The sequence below is a fragment of the Euprymna scolopes genome, chromosome 4 (assembly GCF_053919585.1).
Source record: "Euprymna scolopes isolate OS-2025 chromosome 4, ASM5391958v1, whole genome shotgun sequence".
In the NCBI taxonomy this organism is placed as follows: Eukaryota; Metazoa; Mollusca; class Cephalopoda; order Sepiida; family Sepiolidae; genus Euprymna; species Euprymna scolopes.
Window position 1 is genome coordinate 89,974,177 of NC_136485.1, and position 20,922 is coordinate 89,995,098.

The 20,922-nt window shown below is 31.1% G+C and overlaps 1 protein-coding gene across 2 annotated transcripts in view; it reads left to right on the top strand.

Annotated features, from left to right (window-relative positions):
- The window catches only part of LOC145268807 (uncharacterized), a 106,152-nt gene that overhangs the window by 9,828 nt on the left and 75,402 nt on the right, over nucleotides 1–20,922 (top strand). For both annotated transcript variants that reach the window (XM_080124432.1, XM_080124441.1), the window contains 3 exons: nucleotides 7,997–8,310; nucleotides 15,679–15,707; nucleotides 17,672–17,828. In XM_080124432.1, coding sequence (XP_079980558.1) covers nucleotides 7,997–8,310; nucleotides 15,679–15,707; nucleotides 17,672–17,828 — 500 coding nt within the window. The remainder of the gene's footprint in view (nucleotides 1–7,996; nucleotides 8,311–15,678; nucleotides 15,708–17,671; nucleotides 17,829–20,922) is intronic.

A 20,922-nucleotide genomic window follows, 5' to 3' on the forward strand; every position in this document is an offset into this window, starting at 1 on the left:
ATTTCTGAGTTTTCGGAGCTGTTGTGAAAACATATTTCATTATAGCTTTAATTTTCCCATGTAAAAATAGTTTTTTTTCTTTTTAGAGATAAACTTTAGGGTATAATCTTTGAAACACGATCAAAAAGTGATCAGAAACTTACAAAAATATTATGATAAGCAGGTTTTCAAAACCATCCTGTCAGTTTTCACCATTAAATTGCATGTACCTAGCATTGCTTCCTGATACAATTTGATTTTTTAATTAAAAAAAAAATACTTGATCAATTTTATGTAATTTTTAAAATATAGCATCTTCATTCCGTGATGTGTACATACTTCTTAAAGATTTGTTTGCATTTTCTTTTCTTTTTTTTTTAGTGTAATTCTAAATAAACACTATAAAAATCTATTCTTACGGATCAACGACGATAACTTAATTTTATAAAGTATGCACACAATTTCCATTTTTTTTTCACCGATTGTAGTTTCTTTTGAATCTATACAACTTTAAATATTATTTTCTAAAGTAAACCTTGATGAGTAGGGCTATGACAACAGCATATTCTTTTCGCTGTTTTCACTCTCGAGTATATATTCGACACATACACAGTAACTCGGCCAAGAACCACATTACTTTATATAAAAGCATATAAGATATCAACGGATATACACTCGAAGATCAAAACAATGAAAAGAATATGCTGTTGTCATCGCCCTAATTCTAAAAAAAACCCAAAGTTTTCTTTGTTTTTTCAGAATGAGTATATTTTACCCATTGTTTTGTTTTATTTTCTTTTTTTTTTGCTGCATAAATTTAGAAAGAAGGTGTTTTTCTAGGTAACAACACTAATGAAAAATAACACAGCAAAAATGACACAAGTGGATCAATTGGGAAAAAAATGGCACAAATGAGGAATATAGATAAACATTAGTTTATAAAAATCTTAGGCCTTTGTACATTTTAGATTTGGAGGATAATTTTTTTTGTTTTCATTTTTGGAGAATGCCAAGGGGGAGACAATTCTAGGAGTTCTTAAAGCTTATTAACTTTTAATGTTTATTTTGATTTATTATGAAAGTTTAATTTTGTAAAATTTCGTTTTTTTTTTTTTTTTTTTTTTTTAAAGTCTTACATTTTTATATTATGACCACTTTGATCAATTTCAGAATTTTCTTGGACTGTCTATTAAATTTTCGTTTTAAAAAGCTATACATTTTCAAAGAGGTTTATTTTGGTACTTTTGCATTTGCGTACCAGATTTCTGTAAATGTTGGCTTGGGCTCAACCAGCATCTGACCTAAGCCGTCAGAATAAAAAGAAAAACAAAAAATAGTTTTTAATCACGCACAAATTTAATCGGTCAAATTCTAACCCTAAACTTAAATAGATTAATTTTATATATATATATATATATATATATATTTATTTCAATGGTGTAAGTTCCATATAGAAACATTGATTTAATTTGAATAAAATAAAATGCACATCAAGTGCGCTTGAAAGCCAATTCACAATGTAATATTAGGAAAATAAACAAATATTTTACTTGTTTGAAATTTCTAACATAAACATTTTTCGGAGCTACACTCCATCCTCAGTATGTTGTTTTCTTTTTTATTCTTTCTTTTTCTTCTTTCTTGCCATATTGTAAAGTTAGAGAAAGAAAAGTCTGTAGAGCCGTGTGTTGTACTTTACACCCTTGACGTTATTCTCGCGTTGCCTACACACTGTTCCAACATTTTAAAATACAACCACTGAGATACAACACGCAGCTCTTTACAAACAGACTTTTCTTTCTCCAACTGTACAACATGGCAAGAAAGAAGAAAAGAAAACAAAAAGAAAGAAAATAACATACTGAGAATGGAGTTTAGCTGTAAAATATATTTGTGTTATAAATTTCAAACAAGTAAAATATTTGTTTATTTTCCTAATATTATGTTGTATTTGACTTTCAAGAGCACTAGAAGCATATTTATTTATTTAAAATTAAAATAATATTCATGAAACTTATGGTAAGTTGTTATATTTTATTGTTATTCCAACTATTCCTCTGGCCTTCGGGGTTCATGGCACAGTTGATAGAGACGTTGAATCTGTATGGTTCCAGGTGAGAATTGTCTGAAAATAGCGGTTTTAATCCTACCCAAAGCTGGCCAGAGGCTTACTTGGCCAAAACGTGGTGAAACGACAACAACTACAGAAGGCAGTAATTGCAGTGAATGCAGTCAGGAGATTCACAGTTCCTATCTGTCGCGGTTACCACCTGACGAAGGCCAGAAGAATAGTTGATCGAAACATTGTGAAACAACTAAAAAAAGATGAGGATAATAGTCCGCAATAAATAAAAATTAATAAATAATACTCATCTCAATTAATTCCAATTAAAATAATACATTATTTTTTTTTGTTTCATAATGATTTTAAATTTGATTTTTTTTATTTTTGTTTCATAATGATTTTAAATTTGATCAGTGCTCAACGTATTCTGGTGGTTTACGTCAGCTGCCGGTTGAGTCCAAGCCAACATCACGGAAATCTGGTTCACAAAATACCAAAAAGTCATACATTTTTATAATAAATAGTAAAATATGACTGTTATAATTTAGTTCAAAATTCTAAGTATCTCATAAAGGCTAAACAATTTATTTTAATTAAAAAATGTACAGATAATGTTTTATTACTCCCCCGACAAAAGGAGAGTGGACCTGTAAATTCACCCTTGTCTGTTCATCCATTCGTCTGTCCACACTTTTCTCAATAACTATGCCTTGAAATTTTTTGAAATTTTGTGCAAACATTAAACATGATATGAGTGAAAAAGTAACAGAATGGATTTTCTGGGAAAACTGGTTGCCCCACTAGGGGTGCTTTTTGGGTTAAAATGGCTAAGATTGACACTTTGTACTTATTAAAAAAAATTTGATGCCTTGAATTTTTATAAAACTTTCTGAAAAGTTGTAGTAACTGATTTCTATATAATTTTGTTTGCCTATACTTCACAATAACTCTTGGGTGTGCCCCTGGGGCTCTTTTAGGGCTAATAAAAACATTCCAGTTTTGGGACTATTTTACCATATTTGTCCAAAATTTTCTGTGTATTTCTATTTAGCAGTTTTGCATGGTGCTGAACTCAAATTTAAATATGTTAAGACCTTGAGGATTTTTGGGGCTAAATGGGGGAGGGGCAAATGATGGACTTAGTCATTTCTTTTTTTGCATGGTGCAGAACTCAAATTTACATATGTTAAGTCCTAAAACTGCACCATTTGTTCATTTTCACCAGAATTTGATGTCCCATGGGAACTTTTGAGACTAAATGGGGGGGGGGAAGGGCAAATGCTGAACTTAGACATTTTTTTATGCCTCATTCACTGTGCACTCACTGGGGACTATGCATGCTTCACTTTTTTTGTGTTATTGTTAATTTAGTGTGTCTGTTTTGGTTTTACCAATTTGTTATGCAAAACTTTAACTCTTTGGAATTCTTCAAAATTGAAACAAAAAAAATTTCCTTCCAAATTTAAAATATACAATGTGTAAAGGGAAAACATTAAGAAGTTTGTTAAATTAAAAAAATCAAGTATATGTGTGTATATATATATATATATATATATATATATATATATATATATTCAAAAGAAGATGAAAACCCTCAGTTACTCCTACACTAAAAACATAAAAAAGAAACAAATAAGTTTCTATTTTATTAGGCGACTATGTGTAAATACTTTGAGGAAAAAATCATTTTAGAATTTAGAATGAAGGATCAGCTTTGCATACAAATTTAACAAAGACATATAATCAGTTTTTGTTTTGTTAAGGGAGATAAATTGTGTTTTTATTTTTTTGGGTAGAGAGGATTAAAACAAACAAAAAAAATCCCTTATTATCACTAACCCTTAATCTGTGTTGTAATAGCCTCCCCCATCAGATAAACTCTCCATTAACTATACCACTACCCACCTATAAAAATTCAAAAGCATTTTTATATCTAAGATTCAATATATCAAAGATTCGTTAATGTTTTTGGTTCAATATTGAGTAAAGAGCATAGTCCTTATTTAAAACTGTAAGGGAATGTGCTGTAGCTTTGTATAGTGTATTTTAGATGACAATAATGTCTTTGACAATTGCCAAGAACCATGCTAACAATTAATATAGATAGCCACATTGCGGAATGAAATAAATTAATAAAAACAGATCTTAGGAATTCTGATAATGGGTCACCATTTAGCAAGTTCTAACTAGATACGTGAATTTTGCTGTTTGAAAAACATGATTAAAAAAAAAAAGAAGACAATTTTATAATTATAATTTTACATATGTAAAAGTAATTTTTAGTGGACGGAAACTTTGTGTAAACTCATGTTTTGGTAGAAACTGTTCCATGAATAAACAGACATCAGGGCTAGGATTGTGTGATATGCATGTGTGAGTATTAGCATTGGTGGGTCTGCCTCCTTCTGTTAGTGCATGTGAGTAGGTAACAATTTGCTTTTGTTCACTTGACACTTTGTTAGTGAATGTGATTATGTGCAACAGATGGTGGAGCTTCTATGTACATATGAAGTGTCCCTTTTATTTTCACCTCCCAAAGGTTCAGGGGTGGGGCATAATGTTCTGTCCTATTTTGTACTATTTGCCAGTGTACATTTTCTTTAATTTGTCCTGCTTGTCTTAAAATTTCTAATTATGCATTGAGTGGAAGCTATTCTTATTTGTTGAAAATTACGGTTTAGTGACTGCGTGTGACAACTTTTATTTTGGAAATGAAGAGAGGCGTATATTTAAACAAACCAGAAAAATAAAGAAAGTGATTATTCAAGCCATGACATTTTTGATCATTTGAATTACATCTCCATTCGCTACAGAAACTTAGCATAAAAAATCGATTTTATTTTAAAATATTAGGAGGAGGTGGCTTATTTAAAACTTTAAGAGAAGGAGCCGTCTGTTACTGAATAGTTCTTGTTTTATACCATTGTTTTCTATTTAACACTGCCTTTTAAACTGTTTGAAAATCAGTATCTACATACTTACAGACTTTATCCTAAGAACATTGTTCTAATATGAACTTTTCTCCATTCTCTACAGGTCCTGGATATGACCTTAAACTATACCCGATGGTGAGGCCCCAGCTTGCAGGCCTTAGGGAGTGTGGAGCCACCCTTTAATTGCCATTGCTCCCATGTCCACTCTGACCCGGAGTGGTAGCACCTGTTAGCATCCCAACTATGGGTTAAATAGAATACGACTTAAAAAAACAAATATACTATATTAAAAAATCGTTCTTCAAAATGACCAGATTCGGCATTAAATAACCTGAAAAGGGTTGATATGCCGTAAAAAAAAACAACCAACCAACCATTCTCTACAAAAATGACATTTATCCTTCATATTATGGACTCCAATCTTTTTCCTCAAACAAATTCATAGACTTATTTTCTATTACTAACACCTTGTCTATAATTACATGTATTGTTTCTGTTGTATATGTATTGTTTTTTTATTTTATTTATGTAGTAATTTATTTGTGTTCATCATCACCATCATCGTAAACATCAAAGAGACCTGACGTCCTTAAAACGGTTTTCCTTTACAAACCTTTTAACAGAAGATTGTGACCAAGGTTTGCCCATTACACGTATCGTTTCTGTTGGACATGTATTGTTTTTATTTATGTGTTCTATAATTACATGTTAAACAAAAATGACCAAAGTTGATATAAATATTAGAATTGAACTTTGTCCTTTTTCTTCAATTTTTTCTAGAGGAAATTACTGATTAAAAAACATGGAATTTATTGCTCAAAATAAATTGTGATTCATTTTGATTTATTTTGTTTTTAATTATTTTTTTATTTTAACAGAGTTTATAAATATTAAAGTTTAATTAAAGGTAAATTAAAGCAAAAATATTAAAATGAATTTGTAAGATATCAACATTCAGTTCTATAAACTTTTCTAAAAAAAATAATTTCCCAATTTTTTTTCTGTTTACAAGTAACTGCTTGTTAGAAAATGAAAAAATAAAATTTTTTCTTTTAATAAAACTTTTGGAAATGAAAGTTTTAAAAGACAGAGTCTCAAAATAGAGTTTGTGCCTATTCAAATCAAAGAAATGCAAATTACACTGAACTGAAAATAGTTTTTTTTCAAGTAATTAAAAATAATTTCGTATGTTGTCTCTGAAAATTGCCTTTGTTTCTCTCCATCAGATTTCTATGCTGTTTCTGAAGAAAATCTGATTTTCTGACAAAAGCATTTGTTTTAACACAATTCATTTAAACTTTGTAAATTGTAATTGTAGAAATTAATAAAGCATATAAATTGAATGTTATATGATGTTCAAAATTCTGGACTTGAATTTCCATTTCTTCAAATTTCTAATGCTCAGTGACAGGACTGTCTGTATTGAGTATCTAACACTGATTAAGCCATCATGATTGCATCTCAGTGTCTCTATTATTTGGTTTCCATCTCTCTCATATCCTCATAAAATTTGTTTCATTAATTCCATATTCTCAGAAAACTAATTCATATGTGAGAGAATAAGTAACGCCTTTTGATGCTCACGTGACATCTAAAGTTTCTGAAAGCAGTCAGCATATTAGTTCTGAGGAATTCCTGACTGTTTTGTTGCTAAGAAAGTTCTCCACAAAAGAACAAAAACCTATGTCTCTTCTACCATGTTGATCATTGAGTTTTCAAAAGTCAGGATCTCTGGTAAGCAAACAGATTTGAAGATTGTAAAAGATGTCAGCTTTTAACTTCTCCATGGTTTATCCTGGAAAAGCCTGGCTCAAGTAAGTGAAACAGTCACTTTCTAGAATTTTGGTGAACTGTTTAATCGAGCAGAGCTTGATGTGCACCAATGAGAAGAGTATTTCTATTAACTAATAACATTTCTTTCTCTTCATGTTCAGTGCTTTCTGCAGAGATCAACTGTTCTTTATTTAATACTGAGCATGGTCTGTCTCTACAATCAAGCACAAGTACAGAAAGCATTTGTACCTGATAAAGGTTGTTGTTTCAACAAAAATTTGCCTTTTTCAAGTCAACTGAAAGGAACCACTCGTAGTGATTTTTAACTAATTTTCTCTAGATTATATTTGCTGGAGAAGATTCAGTTTTATACTTCCTCTTCAGTGTAGTTGAGTGATTGATGGGTACACAAGTGAACTTGTTACTATTAGGCACCAGAACGTGGTTGTCAATTTTTCAGTTTGTACTTGGCTCTCTAAGCTCATGTAAAAGTTGCACAATATCTGTACAATACACTGATTTCTTTTATTATTCAGATAAAAAATGGATGTGCTCTTGATGCAAGCATCAAGAGAGGAAATACTTTTTCCTCTTATTCTGAATGCCAACTGTTCAATAGAAGACTGCTGAGATTGCAAACTAAATCATTTAATTTTTGTAGATCATCAACAAACCATTTCTTTCATCTTTTTGAACACTAAATGAATCTTAATCATTAATGTTAGAATGATAAGATTTTCACGACTGAATTTCCAGATGATCTACTAATAAAAGATCAGGGTACTTGATGCCGCTTCAGTTCTTTCTGCGGATTCCAGTTTCATCAATGTTACATCAATGTTACATCGTCATGATTTGTTGACTTTAAACTTTTGGATTCTTATGGAATTTTCTACTACTCTAACCTTATATAGGAAATACTATTTTTAACATTATTTTCACCAATCTTTAATATGGTCTTGCTACAGAATAACCCATAAAAATGTTAAGATATAAAACAAAACACCATCATATATAATTGTATAAAAAACTGTTTGAAATCATGTTTAAAAAGAAAATATGATAATTGCATGCAAATAAAATAAAAACAAATAAAGAAAAACAATTTTTCTACATTAAAGTTTTCTCTTCTTATAATTTATTGTTTTATTTGAAGTCAATTATCAACTTCTGTAATGAATTTTTAATGAGTCTATAAAAAATCAAAATATATAAACTATTTTTTTTTCTTTTTTTGTGATTAAAGGTACTGAAAAAAGATGCAATTCGAGAACGTTTACGCAAATTACTTATTGCCGAGGCTGAGAAGCAAGCTCATATTGAAGCTGAACAAGCTCAAAAAAACAGGGAAAAATCAGTGAGAGAAGAAAAACGAGTTTCAAGTCAGAATACGGTAGCTTCCGAAAAAAAAAAAGATGATGTTTCATCAACTATAAAATCTACAGAAGATGATTTACCGCCTTCATACAATGAAATTGTTTGTGACGAAAATTCCAAACAAAAACAAAAAAGAAACAAAGATGCATCGCAAAAAAACAAAGAAGAAAAATTGAGTGTCAAGTAAGTAAAAAAATTTCACCTTCATTTTCCAACAGGATTGGCATTCTTGTTCTTTTTATCAATGTTTGTAGATAAGTTAGTGAATTCACTTGAGTATTTTATGAAGATCAGAACATAAACTGTTGTAGTGTAATTAAAACAAAAAGACCTTATCAAGGCTTTATTCAACTAACTTGTACATAATTAATTTAAGTGAGGCAAGAGGCCAAAAGAATATATACAAGAATAAAAAGGGGGAATTATTTAAAGAAGATCACATAATCACGTGAGCAAGAATTATAAGTTTTTTTTTTTTTAATGAAACTATAATACTTTCCCTACTTTCATAAACCCAACTGCTGGACTGGTTTGGGAATTCTGTTAGACTGGCAGGGAAGTAGCTCATCACTGGAAGTGCCAGAATAAGTTTCATTTTTGAGGAGAATGAATCTCGGGGTTCTGATTTAGCACATCTTGTGTAAAATTTACATCACTTACATTGTCAGCAGAATCTTGAGGTTGATCTGAGCATGGAAAGCATGCCAAATGTCTCAGTGCTACTAAATGTTCCCGACCATCATGATGTTGAATAGGGTTGTCTCCGAGGAGTTCCACTACCTCAGTGATTGGATCATACTTGTTTCTGCCACCAAATTGTTTTAATAAAACTTCTCCAAGCTCACAGAGGCAAACCAGTAATGCAATACCAGTGATAGAGTGCCTTTCAAAATTGAATGTGCGCTCGTGAGCCGTGGTATTAGTGGCGCATAGTATAGAGTGAATAGCACGTAAAACATTCTGTAGAATGTTCTGCGAATCATTAATGGGTAAGTGTCAGGATTCCAAAGCTAATAAAATGGTGTTCAATATAATGTTGTTATAGTGTTCACCTTTTGGGTATTACTTTTTGGGCTATAAGCAATAGTGTTGCTAGATACAATACTAAGCCACAGCAAAAATTGTTTGAATTCCTCTGACATAAACAAAATCTCTTGGTTGGAATGGATAAATGAGGGAAGTGTGAAAATAGAAAAAATAGTCATCAAGTGTCAGATCACAGTTTGAGAGAAACAATCACAACAAGGGAAAGCAAAAGGAAACGACAGTAAGTATGTAACATGAAATTGCCGGGAGAGGTCCTTTGTAATCAATAGAAAGACGTTGAAATGGAGCAGTAGAATGGAGAAGAATATGATAAGGAGAATTAAAGAATTGAGTTTTTATGTTGGCTCAAGTAGTACATTTGAATATCACACTCCAAACTTCAATTGAATTCAACATATTTTATGACCTTACAAAATGCCAAAAGCGTTGTACTCCAGGATGTATCAAAGAATTATGAAGAGATTTTAGTTCCTCCATTGAAGAAGCAGCACCACATGTTTGGGATAACATATCAGCAACAACATTTTCATTTCCAGGACAGTGTTTTATATCATATGAAAAGGGAAGAAGCTTCATTTTCCATCGTTTTTAATTTTTAATTTTATTATTTTTAATTTTTCCATGATTAGTAGGTTTAAACATGAAAGATATAGCTCACTGATCCATAATAATATAATAGTAAAGTGTTTCCCAGCAATGAGATCTTTCCTTTTACGAATGCATTCAACAACAGCATACGCTTCTTTTTTGACTACATGAAGTCAAATTTCAGAGAGATTTAACGATCGAGAAAAGCATGCTACAGTTCTCCCAGTAAGAGAGTCCCTCCAATTGCCTTTTCTGAAGCATCGGTTTCAGTAACAAATGGTAATTCATTATTGAAAACTTTTAAAGACAATTCGGCAATGTCTTTCTTGAGTTTTTTAAGTAGTTTACAACCATGGAAGGCATCAGAAATTGTTGATTTTCAACAAGTGAATGAATTTTGGATGAATAATTATGTATCCATTTGGCATAGTAGGCAAGCATACCAAGGCACAGTTTTGATTTAAAATCAGAAGGGAGAGGCATTTGTAAAAAAGGTCTCAAACATGCAGGGTCTGGTCGAAGAGTTCCATCACAAATTTTATAACCAAGCACGTTAATAAAACAGTGAAAACTTTGATCTTTTGTTTTTTTTCCTAGTTTATTTCAAAGTTGTATGCTGACGCAGCCTTTAAGAAACATTCCAAGTTAGCGTCATGCTTCTTCTGGTTTTTACTGCAAATAGTTATGCCATGGAAATACGAAAAGGTTCCAGATAATTTGTGATCAGAGATAAAAGGATTCATAAAACGTGGAAATGCAGAAACACTGTTTGTGACACTCATAGGTATTCATTTCAATTTATATAAACGATTTATATCTTGAAAGGCCGCATTGGGGTGATTTTTTGGAGCAAATTACAATCTAGGAGTATGCTTTAGATGAGTCAATTATGCTAAAGATTTGATACTTGGTAATTTGATTTACAAGATCTTCAATTCGTGGTAATGGGAATGCATCAAGCAAGGTGAAACGCTTAATAGTTTGGTTGAAATCAATTTGCGATCATTTCTTTTTATTAGGTGAAGAAGTCACAATGATTTGGGCAGAATGACTTGTTTCAGTTATATCATCCGCAAGCAGTTGTAGAATTTCTTTTTCAGCAAATTGAATATCCTCCACAGTGTAATTCCGAGACTTATTGTAATCAGTTTACAATTAGGTTTTGGAATAATTTAACAGGAGCACGATTGATTTTAGTTACAGCGCAGATTTTTAGACTATACTGCAATTCACCAAAAGAAATAGTAATACTCCGGTACATTTTTAAAAAGGGTATTCCGAGTATAATATCCGTACATGAATTAGGGAGTATTGTGAAGTCAATGTCTTTATACTCAGAATCGTTGAATGTAATATTCTCAGTACAATATTCAAATAGTTTGAGGGAAAGGGTGGATGATGCCATAGAAATTACAGAATCCTGTTTCCGAGTAGACAGGTTCAAGGTTTTAATGAGACTAGCACTAAGAAGATTATTGGAGCTGTCTGTATCTATAAGGGTGGTTTACTTTTTAATTTTACCATTTTAGTAACAGGTGGAGAATTATCAACATCATTAGCACAGACTACCATAACAGATAAACTCGAACATGAAGGTGTTGGTTTAGTAGAAGAGCAAACTTTGGCGAACTAGCCAAATTTGCCACATTTTTGACATATTTTATCACGAGCAGGATAATGATAGTGATCATCCTTAGGTTGGCATTTCACTCCACAATTGTAGCATCAGTCATGAATGGAAAGGGTAGCCAATAACTCTATAGAGTTACACTCTATATGTGGTTTCATGTTTTTAGTAATAGTATTGGCGGCAAATTCAATCTGAGAAGTATACAACTCAGCGCGAAGGTGAGCTTGTTCCAAAGCTCTAGCACATTGTTTAGTCTCCTGGAGAGTTGTCATATTATTTTCAAATAGTTGGGTATGTATCATGAATACCAAAGGCCACATATAAATGCATCACGGGCAGATTCATCCCTGTAAGTAACTGCAAGGAAATTCAATGCCTGAAGGTACTGGTCAATGGATTAATTTTCTAGTTGTAAATGCGTAGGAAGTAGACGTCTAGCATGAATAACGTTTGAAGGTTTATCGTAAATGGTTTATAACAATTCAATAGCATGTTCAAACTCAGAACAACTCTCGATAATATCAGCAACAGTAGTACTACAATTAAAGTAAAGGACTTCAAGTTTGGATTTAAATGATCAATGGTAGACAAATAGTAAGTAAAGTTTTGATACTATATTTCCAGTGTTTGCTAGCCTGAAGGTCTGCAGAAGATATGTTGAACTTGTCCAATCGAATAATCTTCTCCATGAAAAATTAGTAAAAAGAAAGTTAGTTGAATAAATTGTAGTGTAATTAAATAAAAAAGAGAAAGCTCTTATCAAGGCTTTTTTCAACTAACTTGTACATAATTAATTTAAGTGAGGCAAGAGGCCAAAAGAATACATAAAAGAATAAAAAGGGGGTATTATTTAAAGAATATCACAATCGCGTGAGCAAGAATTATAAAAGTTTTTTATTTTTTTATTGAAACTATAACATTTGCAAACACATTGTTCAGTTTTATTTCATCAAACTTCCTGTTCAGATATTCATTGGTATACTAAATCGTTACAGAATTATCTATTTTTTTTCATTTTAAAGTTTGCAATTACGTTATCTTCTATTTTGCTACAAATATGGCATTTTCGATTTTAAAAAGACAACATCTGCTGAAATGAAATCTGCCATATTCATAATATGGTTATTTTCAATTTTGTTGTGTTTGGATGACATTGTTGTATAGGTAAAAGAGTTATCTGCTCTTTTTAATAGGAAGTACTTGTGGAATTATCTTCCCTGATAACATGAAGTAACCAGGGAGTGATCTCCCCTAATAGCTATTTTATATATATATATATATATATATATATATAATGAGAGAAAGAGTGAGACATGGAGGCAGTCATTAGCTTTTTGTATTTTTGTATGGATTTTAGCAACGAGCATGAAGGACACATTTTCCCACTTTACAATTGTTTTACATATTCATCACATACGATCATTTTTAAATATGTTCTTATAGGACCGAAAAGATATGCAAATCTGAAAAACATGCAACTATGGAATTTGCTGAAGAATTCAATGAAACTATGATAGATTTATTTATTTTCTGATATATAAAATAGTAGGCATTTTATGATAGCATTTCCATTTTAACATGTTTTCTATGCTGACTTGTGTTGGATGGCTTTTAGAAATTGGCCTCCAAACTAACCTATCTCTGGATAGGTATTTATTTATCCATCCTTCTCTGAAGCCTATTTTTATCACTTCCTCCTATATTTTCCTTGCCCTTCCCCTGTGAACAAATCCTGTTACCTCAACTGTTCTACATCTACTAAACCAAAAAATCTCATCCATTCTTTCAATATGGCCATACCATTAAAGTCTCCTGTCCTGCATACATCTCCTTATTCTGGCTGAATTTAATCTTCCTCTGAGCTCATCAGAACTAAGATTTACATTACACATCTATCATATCATTCCCATATCATTTCTCTCCATGCTACACATATGCTCAACCATCTTTGTTAAGAGTGGTAGCACTTTACTGGTTAATAATTGCACATTTCCTGAACTTAATCCATCCACTCCTAATACTTGACCCGTGATCACCTGCTCTACATTGTGATTCAATGGTATCTCCAATAGGGTAGGTCGATTTTTCACTTTCCTTAAAATATTATAAAATCGCACTTACTGAAAGTTGTGTATGTACCTATTAAGTACTCATGCAAAAAATGAAATCAAATGCTTCAATGATTTTTTTTTTAGTGTATTTATTATTAAGTGTATTATATTATTTTATTTTTGTTAAAACACAGCTTTATTTAAGTGACAAGTGTTGCTGGTGACATGTATATTGTGATAAAAATCTTACTTTATTTCTGATTTTATTTGGTTTTTAAGTTGGCTAAATAAATAGAAAGTTTTGAAGAAAAATATTTCTCGTAACTTTGACATTATTTTGCAACTTTCCTTGAATGCGATTATTTACGGTTGCAAAATCGACCTGCCGTAATCTCCAATGTAAACTTTTGAACAATCTCAATTTCATCATCCAAATATATTTTTTTTCAAGTCTGAGTTCTCCTCCAGTGTTTTACACTTCTTGCAAACAAACTGTTCATCTTCTCTTAATCTATCTGTAACTCCACTGTACTTATTACAAGGCATTTAAATGAAAATAATAAAATAAGCAAATTTCTCTTGAAGATATTTTTCAGTTTAATGCATTCACATAAAAATAGCTTATCATAAAATGTCTACTCCTTGCTAGATAAAAAAAAGAATTATGACCATTTTTATAACTTTTATGCTTATTTTGTTGGAACCACCAAATCACTATCAGATGCAGAGAAGAATGGATGTCTCATTAGCCATTCTAATGTAATCTGATTTCTATCATTCACCTGCCAGATTGAACTACTAGCAAAATGTCCCCACAAAATCTGTTGAGAGGAAAATAATGTTAAATGACTCAATTGTCGCTGGACATTAAATAAGGATATTAAATAATTTATTCACAATAAACTAAATAGTAAGAATAATTCTCTAATAAAAATATAAATTTTGGGTCAGATGTACAATACAAGTTTGTAAGGAACTGTTTTGTAATGTTGAAAACATGTAGAAAACAAAATCCTACTCTTGAATTGTATTAACAATTCTCCAAAACACAAATCTCATCAACCAGACACGAACAAGGATAATATCCAATCAATGCCGCTCCTTTTTATTGTACTCTCTATATTGTCATAAATGCTAATTTGCATAATCACACATCTTTAATTATCGCTTTTGAAATCTTAGAATCCAATGGCCGCCTCTTCATGCTGTTAGTCTCTCTCTGCTTCAAGAGCACATACCAGTTGTGGAAGCTTGCAGCCTTTTCGCACCATCACTGGGTGTGTATTATCATCACTTATAATAAAATTGACAAATTGTGTTTTTACTTAAATCTGATTTCTTCAAGACAAGGCTGCTGTGGGGAAGGTGAACTGTTTCTAGTGTGCTAGAAGGTTACTCATACGTGAGAGTATCTTGTATCTACAAAGTCACTATTCGCCTATGCATGGAATAGTGTTGTCACATCTGGGCTCGTGCATCTGCCACTAGTGTCTTGCTCCTAGATAGGGTTACAAAAAGAGTTGCCACACTGTCAGCCAAACTCCAATCTCTGTCCCATCGCCAGAATGTTGAATCCCTAGATGCCTGCCTTCTACTCAAATAGCTTCTTTCCTCAAACAGTTAAACTTTGGAATTCCCTCCCAAATCATTGCTTCCCTGACTGTACTAACATGTTCAAATGTAATGTAACCAGACATCTCACTACCCAACTCCTCACAAATTTGGTCCCAAATAGTAGCCCCTCATGACTTAGTGACACTGTGCCTTGTTTGAGGTGAAAAAATGTTTAAAAAAAAGTAAAAGACATTTCACTGTCAGAAAAGAGTATGAATGAATAAGGATTTTTGTTTTTGCGGTGGGGGTGGTGGTCATCAATAATAGCTGTTACCTGTCCACATAAATGTAACATGATAAACGACTGTTACACATACTATCAGGTCATGTTTATGTTATGTGTGTTTAATGTAAGGACTAACAAGTCATCTTATGATGCTTACAGACAACTATAGAAAGGCATTTATTTGAAGGATGTGCATGTGTGGATATAGAAGAAAATGTAACGGGTTACAAACAAAACAATAACATTGTTAAACCTACTGCCACCCTTGACAAAAACTATTTTTTTTTTGTGTAAAGCACAAATGCACAGAAATTAAAATCTTTATTTTTATATGACAAAATAATTTTCAAAAATGATTGAAGTGTGATTATTTGTATTTTTTCATTTTCTTTCAGAGAAAAAGAATTAAGTGATGATAAAAAAGGTAAATTGTTTTCTGTCATCCATTATTGTGAGAAAATTTTTATTTTTAACAAAATAAAGTTAATAAAAACATTTCACAAAATACCAGAATTATGCTTCAATTTAATATTTTATATGCAATGTTATAGTTAATTTGTAATGATGTAATTAATGTAATTATTACAATTTATAATGATATAATTAATTTATGATATAATCAATACAATTTATAATGATATAATTAATATATTTAATTTGTAATATGAATAATATATAATCCATAAAATATTAATAACAAAATAACTACTTGTTGACATGTAAATCTTTTAATATTAAAAAAACATAGATTAATTTAAATTTCCAATAATTTAAGTAATATTGTACAGTGAAATAATTATTTAAAATCATTAAAATTAATTCATATCTAAGAATTCTGTCATTATTTTAATTTTTTTATGGAAAATAACCTGTGAAATTTTTGTTTAATATTACAAAGTGTGGTTAATTTTTTCTGAAAATACAAATGGATTATTTTTTCTTTTACTGATATACTGATATTTATAAAAAAAATATTTTATTATGCACTCAATTTTAAACATTAATTCATAATTTAATAATATATTTGAATGTGTTCAGTAGAATGTGGTCAAGTGTGAACATTTTCTCCATTATAGTACGTTCTTGCTAGGGATTTTATTAATTATTATTATTTGAATAAAAACACATTTCTTTCTGTTTTTTTAACAAAGCCCCCTCCCGTTAAGAATGTTATTATATAAATAGACATTCTTAAAGGCAGGGAGCTTTCTTAACTATTCAGTACTTTCACCTAACAATTTAGAAAGCCATTCTTAACATAGGTAATGGTGACTTTGTTAAAAATATTTCCTTTGAGAATTTAAAAAGAAAAGAAAATATTCCAATTATACTTGTATTAAAAATAAAACTCAAAATTTCGGATCACCGAAATCACTTTTCACAATTTTTTATTCATCAAGATTTTTGTATGTGTTAAATATACATGGGACTGATTTTCTCACTTCACCAATTCTGCTAAACATATTCTTAGATGGAAGTGGCAATTCCTGGACGTTATGCCATCATACCGATTGAGAATTAAGATGTCAGCTCTCATTTTGATTACTGCTTTCTACTCATGAGAATGTAATGAAAACATACAAAATAAAAATGGAAAATGACTACCATCTTGTGTCCAAAAATAGATCAAACAAATTGCCCTCATAGTAATCTCAAATAAAATTACTACAAAAGTTTTACAAACCATTTTTATTTTATTGGAAAGTTTTAATGTAACTGTATTATTCATTCCAAGAATTTCGATTATATCCCCATAACCCCTTTGAATTCTGCAATTCTATCTCCTAAATTTTTTAAATGACATCAATCAAAGCACAAATTCTTACAAATTTTGTTTATTAATTATTTTAAAATTTTCTTTTTGGCTATGCATATGACTCCAACATGTTGATCACTAAACATGGTCAGATTTCTTCTTGGTTGGAGAATAGAAGAAAATATATTGCTGGTCATCTTTTTTGACTCCTGAATTGCTATTTTGTTGTTACCTTGGACATAGATAAATAACCATTTGGGTATACTAGGTACTGTATATAAAATGTGATCAGAGTGGCATTATAAGCCGAGAACAGGTACCAATCTGCAATTACAACAAACAGTTCTGGGTCATTTTCATCTACACTGACCATAAATTGTCCAATAATGACAAATCAAATTCAGAATGGACATAAATATTTACTAAGTAATGTAAAAGTGAAAATATGAAAAATCAAAACTATTGTGCAAAGTGCCTTTTTAGGTGCTGAACACAAATGCACACTAAAAACGACCTTGTGCCACCTCCTATCCTTGTGGAAAGTCAAGTAAAATATCTTTATATATAGTTCAGTTTTGTATTTGCCTCCCTTGATGTTATCTCTATATTTGTCTTGTTTTATTTTTATACAGATTTTACAAAAGAAGATCAAGTAAAGAAAGAATTATCCCAACGTAAACAAATCAAAAAGTCCTGGAATCGCAGCCAGTTTATTGTCTATGACTTAGAGGGTCACAATGACCTAGTGACAGACATTGATTCCAATGGTGACATACTCGTTACAGCCAGGTAAAAGTTCCACTTGATTAATTTGTTGCAATTCATTCCATCATACCAGTTATTATACGTGCCACAGGGCTTATGAGGAAGAACCTAAAGTTTTACTTAACTAATATTCCTGGTGAACCAAGTGCAAAAGAGATTCAGACAATTGCACTTAAGGGTACAATGAGGATATTAAAAAGAGCTCTCGGTTGGTTTCAATAAAAAGCAGGGTAATGTTGGCAGCTGATTTGGCTGCCTCATACCCAATGTTACAATCTTCAAAGGAAGAAAATTAATATATATATATATATATATATATATATATATATATATATATATGACTAAATATTTCTAAATTTCAGCAAAAAATTATTTGGTTAATTTTCTAAAAGACATATTATTCATTTTATGTTTGTCCTTTTCTTTGGTATCTCTTCTCATCTAAGATAAAAGTCCTCATGAATGTATAAATGTCCATCATCTAGGAGTTTCACCGTAGATGAAAACAGATATCAAATGAAAGGACAGGCATTATAGAAATAAAACATAGATAAAATAAATAAGGTGTTGTGTTTGTGAGAATGATGTCATTTGTTGCTGGTTATGAGAATTTGCAAGAACACTTCATAAGAGCATGAAACTTTATTAACGATAGAAAAAATGATAATTTTACAAGAACGATATTGTGTTTAATGTCGACCTGCCAGCTTGCCTCTCTCTCTCTCTCTCTCTCTCTTTCTTTTTCTCTCGTCTGCTAAAGGAGATAACCTTATGTTTTTAGAGTTATTTCCCTTTATTTCCTCTAATAACACAAGGGTCTATCTTTACTATTATATAAAAGTCATTTTGTGTGTATGTGTGAGTTCCTTCCTCAAAGGTTTCGAAACGGCAGAGGCTATCATTTTCAAATTTCACACAAAGCTAATTTATATGTCTGGCAGTGTTCTTAGATATTTTTTGTACAAAAAGTTCATCTGATAAGTATTGAAAATTTAAAAAATCCAATCTTAAAAAAAGCTTTTCTCTCTTCTAGATAAAAAAGAATAATTTTTACAGGGGAATATTTTACGTTACACCAGCCAAGGGAAATAATAAAATTTCAGCAAATCATTTCTTAAAAGAAACAGATTTATTATACTATGGAAATATATGGGTTAGTGGTAGGGCATTCGACTATATATCAAATGATGCCCTGTTCAAACCTGGGTGTACCTTACCATTTTATTTTATTTTTTTCTAATTTGTTCAATTTACAATAAAAGAAGATGTATCATTTAAAATCGCTACAAATCATTTCTTCGTTTACATATTTTAAAACTTAACATTAATCAGAAGTGACTTTTCCAGGGCATTCAGTGGCAAGCCCAAATATCAGCTGACATAATATTGTAAACAAACACAGATGGAATTTATTTTTAAAATTTTTTTGCAAATTAGTCCATCAGGCAAATTATTCCTCATAATTTATAATCAATAGAGGATTGGTTCTATGATAATACGTACGCAATCTGCATAAATTAAAATATCATGTTTAATCATATTGTACGACTGGGCAATACCAGACTGCCAGCTAGTCTCTATATATAATGAAATAGAAATGATTTTTGGTCCCCTGACAAAAGGAGGGGGGGGGGCTGTAAATTCACCCTTGTCCATTCATCTGTCCGCACTTTTCTCAATAACTATGCCCTGGAATTTTTGAAATTTTGCACAAACATTAAACGTGATATGAGTAAAAAAGTAACAGAACGGATTTTCCGGGAAAATTCCGGTTGCCCCTCATAGGGATGCCTTTCAAGTTAAAATTTTGTAAAATGGACACTTTTGTGCTTATTAAAAAAATTGATGCCTTGGATTTTTATAAAACTTTCTGAAAAGTTTTAACTAACTGTTTTCTATATAATTTTGTTTGTCTGTACTTCATGATAACTCTTGGTTGTGCCCCAGGGGCTCTTTTAGGGCTAATAAAAACACTCCAGTTTTAGGACTATTTTACCACATTTGTCCAAAATTTTCTGTGTATGTCTATTTAGCAGTTTTGTATAGTGCTGAACTTAAATTTAAATATGTTAAGGCCTTGGGGGACTTTGGGGCTAAATGGGGAGGGGGAAAATGATGTTATTTCTTTCCTGCATGGTGCAGAATTCAAATTTACATATCTAAGGCCTAAAACGGCACCATTTGTTCATTTTCTCCAGGATTTGACATCCCCTGGGTACTTTTGGGGCTAAATGGGAGGCAGGGGGCAAATGCTGAACATAGTCATTTTTTTATACCTCGTTCACTGTGCACTCTTCACTTGTTTCTCTTTAAATTTTGTCTTCCTACAGAACCTGAAATCACTGGATCTTTTTTGCAAAGCCATACATCCACATGCCACTGGTGAATTATGCGACTTTTGAAATGCATTAATTCTATACGTATTATGTTTGGTCCCTTTTCATTCTTAGTTTAACTGAATGACGGAATAACCACAAGCGGCAGCTAGCAATACGCATTATGTTTACAGTTGTTATTCAGATTAACAGTTTGTATTTTTGAACAGAAAAAAAATTTGTTGTGTCCATTTTGATTACATTTAACCAAACAAAACTATTTTTCAGTTACAAGGTTTTATAAGTTTTCCTATTTTTAATTTACTTTATTTCCAATAGACGACCATCACTTATATAAATTATTTACCTTAACTATCATAAACGCAGATATATGCTGAAGCAAGCACATTATTTACACAATTCTTCATTTTGTCTTTCGGTTTGTGCCATTCAAATGTACATCCGTACAGTAGCAGGAATCTACCTTTTTTTCTCTTTGCCTCGTCTTCATTGAATCCCACGGAAAAACAGGATTATACATCAATTTTTGACATTTGTACAGCGATCACTGCTCTTACGTCTATTATGATTGTTTCTGTAACAACAACTATTACTGCTATTTTTATTTTTCATATTATTGTTATTATTTTTCTTATTATTACTGTTAATGCTATTGTTTATAGTAGTAATACTACTACTAAAACTATAGCAGTTTTCTTCTCCAAACGTACTTATGCAGAACACAGTATCTATTTTTACACTTTTAGTTATGATTAAGGTATTTGGACCTAGAACTTTCACTA